Source organism: Vipera berus (assembly GCF_964194415.1).
Source record: "Vipera berus genome assembly, chromosome: Z".
Taxonomy (NCBI): domain Eukaryota; kingdom Metazoa; phylum Chordata; class Lepidosauria; order Squamata; family Viperidae; genus Vipera; species Vipera berus.
In genome coordinates, this window is record NC_138205.1 from 64,459,732 (window position 1) to 64,468,650 (window position 8,919).

Genomic DNA, 8,919 nt, shown 5'->3' on the forward strand with positions numbered 1-8,919 from the left:
ATGAAAATCGGTTTTAAACATTACGTTCTCTTCACACTTCACTTTCCTAAAGTGAAAACTAAGTCTTAAAGTTGAAGAGGTTGCTTTTTCCTACGTTTATCTTTAATTCTTTCCACTTATATTCAGCACATTAATACAACATTCAAAGCTGTTTTTAAAACTTAAGTATTTTTTATTGTCAAAATGAAAAGGTAATCTATAGCTCTTAATAGTTTCAGATAATACAAGGCAAAAAGTCTACAACCACCAACCTACCAAATAAAACTAGCGAGAGGGGGTAAATTGTAAACTCAAATGTTTATTAACATCTATAACCTGCACTCTTCTTTAGATGGTTCTGGAAATTTTAACAAATTGCCTGTTTTCTTTTCAATTGAAATATTGCTATCAACTTTTAGTACATTATCTCTTAATAGAACAATGTCAATACTATTAATATGAACAATTAGGTTAAAATAAAGAAAAATTAAGATGTGAGAACACACCCTAGCTTCCCAAAGAATCACCGTATGTCAAAAGCTGTTTCTTTAACAAATTGGAAGAGCATTACTATCATAAGGTGCTTCTGCAAAGAAGCTAGATCATGTGCAATGTGAAGGAAATGCAGTTAAACATCCCAAAGTCCCCAGAATTAACTTGAGGGGGGAAAAATTAAAAAAAATACTTTATGAAAGACATAATCCCAGCTGTTCTGGAATAAATTCTTAGCATAAAGGCAATTTAAAAATGACTAATCAAATACGAAGCAGTGCAAAATAGAAGTGAATTGCTTTTTTTACTTTCATAGTATTGTAAATGGATGGCAAAAGTAAAAATATTCATATATCAGTTGATCATACTGTGCAACAGACAACAAAATGCTTAATAATAAGCCTCATTAATTCAAAACCTGTTTTTTTTTCTAAACTAAAGAACAGAAGGCTTTTTCGGTGCCAATTATCAAAATATGTCTTTGTCGAAATCACAGTAATTTTATTTTTTGCCACGGTCTTTCTCAGATTCCAGAAGTGCAGACTGAATTCCTAATTTCTTAAGCTCTTCCACTAGGTCTCCACTTTGATGCATCTGGAGTAGTATATCGCAACCTCCCACAAATTCACCATTGAGGTAGACTTGAGGAATAGTAGGCCAGTTGGAATAATTTTTAATTCCTAAATCAAAAAATAAAAGGAAGTTAAACAAGGATATTAAACAATGCAGAACAGGACTTTTGGAAGTGTGGACAAAATAAAGGAACATTGGGGAATAGTGCTAATGCACTAGCTAGCTTGCCTGTCTTTGTAGACACACACTTATATTACTCATCTCTCCTATTCCTTTTCTGATATATAAAATTAGTTTTGTTACTTTGTCATATTAATTGCTCTGATAGCACTGTATACTGTAACTGAAACTATGTTGAAGTTTCTAGACATGAAGCTTATGATACCCACTGGAGCTATTAAATTTATCAGTATGTACTAATTAGTAGTTTCAGATTAGAATGGAAGCAGCATAGCCAAATGGTTTAATGTGAGAATACAGGAGCTGACATTAATGTATATATAAAACAAAGCATTTAAGAGCCAAATAATGAGAAAGTGTTTATGTAGGAAAACAAAACGAGAACTCCATGTGTAGCATAAAAATGCCCTCATTTCCCCCGTCTTTATCTTTTTTTGTTATAACTTACATAATTTCACAAAACAATAATTAGTATATTTTTCACTTGTTATACTGAAAGATGGCAGTATAAAGTGGCTAAACCAGTTAGACAGCAAATTACAATCTGAACAAAGATGTCTCCATTCCAATCAGCTACATTACATACTAAATCATTTTGCTTTTAGGGTTTTGTTTTGTTTGTTTTTTAATATACAAACTCAAATTCTAAAACTGGGAATGGCATATAAAAAAATCTAGGTTTTAAATAGTAATATACAAATGGGAAGATTAATAAAATATTGCACTGTATTTCTTTCCAAAAAGAGAATTCTTATTTCAGATTCCACAAACTATTTCTTTCAAGCAATCTACTATCCTTATATTCCTCGTATGCTCCATTTTTTTACAAACCAATACCCATTTGCCACATTTTGTATTATAAATATTAACCTTCATCTGATATTGAGAAACAATATGTGACTTTCAATTCAAATTCCAGCAGAGTTCTTTTGCCAAAGAACTACAAAATTATTTAAAGAATCACGTGATGTGTAAAAAATCTTTTTCAAAAATTGATTATATCTTAAAATTAAGCCTAAGATGTTTTTACATTAAATATTTTGAAATATTTAAATATTATGGTACCCACTGGAACTACAAAATTTATCAACATGTACTAATTTAAAGCTCAGCTTGTCAATCAGAAGGTCGGCAGTTTGGCGGGTCGAATCCTGAGTGCCGCGTAGCAGTGAGCGCCTGTTACTCGTCCCAGTTTCTGCCAACCTAGCAGTTAGAAAGCATGTAAAAATGCAAGTAGAAAAATAGGGACCACTATGGTGGGAAGGTAACAGCCTTCCATGCGCCTTTGGCGTCTAGTCTTGCAGCCACATGACCACGGAGTCGTCCTCAGACAAGCGCTGGCTCTTCGGCTTTGAAACGGAGATGAGCTAGTTGGAAACGACTAGCACGCATGTGCGGGGGAACTTTTACTAATTTAAAAATGTTGCAAAGGGAGCCCTGCTGAAGCCTTCAGTTCTCTTTGCCAACCTATTTTCATCCAAATTCTTATCTTTTTCTAACAGATTCTGGGGAGTTCAGTGTGTGGTGTATCTTGTTATGCATATATGGCATATTTTTTCTCACTTCACAAAACACAGAAAGTAGTTATGGCATTTTTAACTGTAAACCTCTTAAGCATGGTACTATTCCACAGGTTCACAAATCAGTTATGAAAATAATGCAATATAACTTTAATTCTTAGTTACCCTAAAGATTTTGGATATGTGTTTGTACATACATACACATACACACATGTGCAAGCACACACACTATATGTGTATATGTGTGTGATTAGATATGCAAAAAAGCGGAGAGGAGGGAGAAAAAAACAAGCAGGGAAGAATTCTTTGATACACATAAGCAAAAACAAAACCGTATTTCAGTTAGCACACGACAGACTGGATTTTAGGTTTCTATTTTATTAATATGAGCCTGAATTGTATAAATGAACCCATCTTTATAATTTTATGAAAATGAAATGCCTTAAATTACTTGCAAATTTGGATCTTGTTTAGAGTTTCTAGAATGCAATAGTTATTTCCACAAATGTATAAGACTGAAGATTAATTTTGCAACTTAATGGTTACTTACAAGTAATAGCTGTAAGTTCTGGAAAAAAATGTTATTTTCCATAAACCACCATAAATTTCCATTTAAGGTGATACATACAAAGATAAAACATTTTCCCCAATTTTGGACAGAAGAAAATATTTAATAATTGTTCACATTAAAATAACAGTGAAATGTTGTTTCTTTTCATACATTAACACTATTCCCATATCTAAATTTGTAATGAGTAGTTTAAAGGATTAGCTATTAATATGTATATTCATCAACTGAAAATACAAAATTGTTTAATAATTATTTACTGTATTTATATATGACTCTTAACTGTTTAACAAAAATATAAACAAAAATATCTTCCAATAAAATCCAAAAATATAAAACTAAGAATATTAACAATCCCACCAGTACAGTAGCGATGGCAATGTGCCATGCAATATGAGATGGCACTTGTTCTATTTACTTAATCCTGAATAAAAATTTTTTTTGAGAGGAGACAATCTATTTGGAGGAAGCTGAATATCTAGATCCGTACCAATCGGGTTTCAGACCAGGGCACAGCACGGAGACGGCATTGGTCGCGCTGGTGAACGATCTCTGGCGGGCCCGAGATAGAGGTTATTCCTCTGTCCTGGTCCTATTAGATCTATCAGCGGCTTTTGATACCATCGACCATGGTATCTTACTGCGTCGTCTTGAGGGGCTGGGAGTGGGAGGCACCGTTCTGCGGTGGTTCTCCTCCTACCTCTCGGACCGTTCGCAGACGGTGTTGGCAGGAGGGCAGAGGTCGAGCCCTAGGCCTCTTAATTGTGGAGTCCCTCAGGGTTCGGTGCTCTCGCCCCTCCTGTTCAACATCTATATGAAGCCGCTGGGAGAGATCATCCGTAGCTTCGGGGTGAAATATCATCAATATGCTGATGATACCCAGCTATTCATCTCCACCCCGAACCAACCCAGTGATGCCCTCGATATGATGTCCCGTTGTCTGGAAGCGGTACAGATTTGGATGGGAGAAAACAGGCTTCGACTCAACCCGGCCAAGACTGAGTGGCTGTACATACCGTCATCTCGTTTAGTCCAAGAGGCTCCATCTCTGACTATAGGAGGAGAGATGTTACCTCCCATTGATAGAGCACGCAATCTGGGCGTCCTCCTAGATTCACGACTCAGTTTTGAAGATCACATTGGAGCCGTGGCTAGGGGGGCATTTGCACAGATTCGTCTTATATACCAATTACGCCCCTTTTTGGACCGAGATGCCCTACGTACAGTCACCCACGCACTCGTTACCTCCCGTATTGATTACTGTAATGCTCTCTACATGGGGCTGCCCTTGAAGACCACCCGGAGGCTTCAGCTGGTGCAGAATGCAGCTGCACGGGTTGTGATGGGAGCTCCCCGATACTCCCATATTACACCCCTCCTGCGTGAGCTGCATTGGCTACCAGTTGCCCTCCGGGTGAGATTTAAGGTGCTGGTACTTACCTTTAAAGCCCTACATGGCTTAGGTCCGGGATACTTGCAGGACCATCTGCTGCCGGGAACAAATTCCCATCGTCCAGTACGCTCACACAGAGAAGGCCTCCTCAGGGTACCGTCAGCTAGGCAATGTCGGCTGGCGACCCCCAGGGGGAGGGCCTTCTCTGTGGGAGCGCCAACCCTATGGAATCAGCTCCCCCCTGAGCTTCAGATGGCCCAAAACCTCCAATCCTTTCGCCGCGGCCTCAAAACACACCTGTTCCACCAGGCTGACCTAGACTGACAGGCATTTTAATTAATTTATATTTAGTATTTTTAATTCATTTTTTAAATTCTCTAATTTTAATTTACTGCACTGATGTTCTCAATTTCATTTTTATCTTGATTTCTGTTCTTATTATATGTTTTGTTGTTAGCCGCCCTGAGTCCTTCGGGAGATAGGGCGGGATATAAATCCCATCAATAAATAAATAAATAAATTTGAGAAAGACCAAAACTGAATATAACATGCATTTTATATGTCCTTATTTAGTAAGCCAAATTACATGGATATTGTTTTTGTGATTCAATTTTCTGAATGAGTGTCAAATTAGATACAAAGGAGAACAGACATGATGATTATTTCAATCAGGCAGCAAAGTAAAGACCATAGGCTATCTAGAAAGCTCCATATGTCAAACCTAAGCACCAAAAACCTGGACTATATCCATAGTAGCAATGTAGTAGCCTTTACCTAGCAATTGTCTATTTTTCTCAGATAGCTCTAGTTCTGATGAAGGCAAGCAAATGGAGCACAAATAAGCATGTTCCCTTATGAAAAGACAAGCAGGCAACTGAACAGAGACCACTACTGCCACTGTTCCCCCCTCCCCCTGGCCCAGACAAAGTAAATCTTGCAACGAAAATGTGTTTGTGGTTTATCATTCTTGTTTTAGACAGCAAGGTGTCACCTGTTCAGTCATCAAGTAAGTCCAACTTGCTTCTTTAGCTAATTGAGGAAAAACAAAAGATGAGATCAGAGATAAAGACAACAATCGGATTGCTTAGGAAAGTAAAAGTTATGCATATAACCTAAAAGCTACAGAAATTATTAACGAAATGCAGGGGGTAATATATGGGGGGCCTAAAAAAGAGGATGCAAATGGCTGAATGCATATAGAGCTCTGTGGGGCCCAGTCACTTGAAGGGAAGGTTGAGCAAGGGCGACGCCTACCTTGCCGGAGGTCGGGATCCTGGAGGACGTCGTAGGCACGATAATCATTAACACCATGAAGGCGCAGAATCTGCACCACCGCGTTGCTGAAGCCACACTGGGGCTGGGCCGGGCTACCCTTTATGAACACCACCACAGGATGTGCGCGCACCAGTCGCTCCACCGCTTCCTTCGACCCACTGCCCTCGCCATTGGCATTCGGTCCCCCCTGACTCAGCTGCTGCATAAAATATCCCGAGGGTCGTGAGCGTCCCGCCAGCCGTAAGGCTGCGGGTAGCCGGCAAAGAGACCCAATCATGACTACTACAGCCGCCGCCTCCTTGACCTCACAAAAGCGTCTTCCTTTGGAGCGACCTTCCTCGCTTAGGGCTACCCGGAAGCACTGATGGGGCAGTTGGTCCCGCCCGCTTGCAAAATAGTTCTATGAAAGGAATCACTTTCAAGATAATGGCAGCACATGTGAAAGGCTGCCTATACTTTAGCCCTGCGCGGCGGACCAATCCGGTGGAACCAAATTACACCTCTCCTTTGCGATTTGCTAAACTCGAGATTCAATTCTCAGTGTTGGGCCTTTAAAGCTGCTATGAAAGCATCGTTGCATTTTTCGATTGTGAAGGAATGGGTGTGTGGATCTTTTTTGGTTTGTGGAGTAAGTAAGCAAGGAGAGAGCGAGTTAGGATCTTGAAATGTGAAGCTGAAAGAACATTTTTTTGAAATTCGGCCCAAAGGAAAAATAATAAAAAGGCATTTTCCTTTGCATGCCCGGTAGATCTTGAATTAACAGAAAGGTAGCATGCATGAAGATGAATTGTCCTCTGTGTAAGATCGAGAAGATCTTGAATTGGGTTATGATACTGTAACTCTTTATTGCGGTTCTTGGGGAGGGGAAGGTTTGCCTGGGATGGAAGTGAGTTTTAGAAGGGGGCGGGGGTTAGCCAATGGACCCTTTAAATGCAGTCCCGTTCCCAACTCCCAGGTTTCTGTAGATGGCTTACCTAATGGTTATGGCTAAATTTCCAGCTTCAAAGTACTGGATTATATTAAGTTAAAGCAGCAGGACTATATATTTCTGTTATGGAACTGTGATTAATTTTCAGTTTAATGGCCATGTATACAACAAGTATACAACATTTAATAAGCCTTGGTGGAGCAGTGGGCTAATGCCTCCTTAAGTAACACCAGCTGCCTGCAATTAGTGCAGGTTCGCATCCCACCAGGCTCAAGGTTGACTCAGCCTTCCATCCTTCCGAGGTAGGTAAAATGAGGACCCAGATTGTTGGGGGCAATAAGCTGACTTTGTAATAATGCCGCTTGGGGGGGGGCTGAAAGCCCTAATAAGCAGGCGTATACATAGAATGAAGGCTATTGCTAAGCACATTGATTTGTGCTTAGATTGTAAGCCGCCCTGAGTCTTCGGAGAAGGGCGGGATATAAATGGAATTTTAAAAAAAGTATTGCAGACCCAATTGGCAAAAGAAAGTTCAGGACCGTATTGGTTAGAAACATGCAAAAGAGGCCTTCATCCTGCAGTGTATAGACAATGGCTGAAATGAAGATGATAAGGGCATCTGGGAGGGGGCACATGATGTGAACTCAGTTCTTTAGTACTTCTATAAAGTTTCACTGCTCAAGTATGAAAGGGCAGAGTCACAATTTTGCAGTGCCCATTTAATCATACATATTAGCATCATTTAAGAATGTGGTAGAATGCAGTACTGCAAGCTACTTCTGCTGACTGCCAGCAGCTCGCCAGCTCAAGGTTAATTCACCCTTCCATTTTTCCGGTAAAACAAGGACCCAGATTGTTGGAGGCAATATACTGACTCTGTAAACTGCTTAGAGAGTGCTGTAAAAGCACTGTGAAGCGGTATATAAGTCTAAGTGCTATTGTTATCAATATTAAACCGTCTGTACTCACTGTATATCATCTGACCCATCCACTGCGATCATTAAGTTTGCAGATAGTACCGCCATAGTGGGTCTTATTACAGGTGGAGATGAAACAGCGTACAGGGGGGAGGTACAAAAACTATCCTTATGGTGTTTAGAGAACAACTTGCACCTGAACATTGGCAAGACGAAGAGGATGGTGCTAGACTTCTGGAGGAAAAGAGAGGAAACTGCCCCACTTTACAACAGGGAGGGGAGCTGTGTGGAGAGAGTTTCCTCCTTTAAATTCCTGGGAGTCTACCTCTGAAGATGTTACCTGGAAAGTCAATACAACCCAGGTGGCCAGAAAGGCCCAACAGAGACTCCACTTCTTCAGGGTCTTGTGGAAGAACAGGGTAGAACAATGATTAATGACCTTTTCTTACCGGTCTACTGTAGAGAGCGTCCTCTCACACTGTATTGCAGTTTGGTATGCTGGCTTGACAGCCGTGGATAGGAAGATATTACAGAGGGTGGTGAACACAGCACAAAACATTGTGGGCTGTCCCTTGACACCACTGGATGACATCGCCAGGGCTCGCTGCCTTGGAAGAGGGAGGAAAATTCTCAGGGACAACTCACACCATGGTCGGTACCTCTTTACTCTCCTATCATTGGGTAGGAGATACAGGAGTATAGCCAGCCGTACCAACTGGCTGAAGAATAGCTTCTATCCATGGGCTTTCGGGCTTTTGAACGGGAAATAACTTTATGTATGATTGACTTGTGAGGCCGGTGTGTTGTGTGCAGTTAGCTCACATGGTGTAATAAGATGGTTGATTTGTTGCCACTGTGAGTTTTAGGGGTTGGCACAAAGGGAGGCTCAGCCAATCTCAATGTATATATGGTTGTACTTCATTATAGTTTAAGTGCCATTTTTGTCTAGGGCAGGGGTGTCAAACTCACAACGTCACATGATGTGTCGTGACCTGACTACTTTTCCATTGTTGGCAGTGGGGAGGGTGTGGTTATGGCATGATGCATCTGGCCCGTGGGCTGGCATTTCGACACCCCTGGTTTAGGGTATGCAG

At 40.5% G+C, this 8,919-nt stretch overlaps 1 protein-coding gene across 1 annotated transcript; it reads right to left on the reverse strand.

Annotated features, from left to right (window-relative positions):
* Positions 1-278: 278 nt before the first annotated feature.
* GLRX5 (glutaredoxin 5) lies at positions 279-6,344 on the reverse strand. The gene is made up of 2 exons (XM_081344324.1): positions 5,960-6,344; positions 279-1,151 (listed from the first exon to the last, which is right to left on the reverse strand). The coding sequence occupies exons 1-2, from the start codon at positions 6,255-6,257 to the stop codon at positions 973-975; spliced, it is 477 nt and encodes a 158-aa protein (XP_081200450.1). The 5' UTR covers positions 6,258-6,344; the 3' UTR covers positions 279-972.
* Between the last annotated feature and the right edge of the window lie 2,575 nt (positions 6,345-8,919).

Bases quoted from the DNA above. Each gene is read 5' to 3' on its own strand.
- GLRX5 (XM_081344324.1), bottom strand. From the start codon at position 6,257: ATGATTGGGTCTCTTTGCCGGCTACCCGCAGCCTTACGGCTGGCGGGA. The intron at 1,152-5,959 runs GTAGGCGTCGCC...TTTTTGATTTAG, and splicing joins GGATCCCGACCTCCGGCAAG to GAATTAAAAATTATTCCAAC.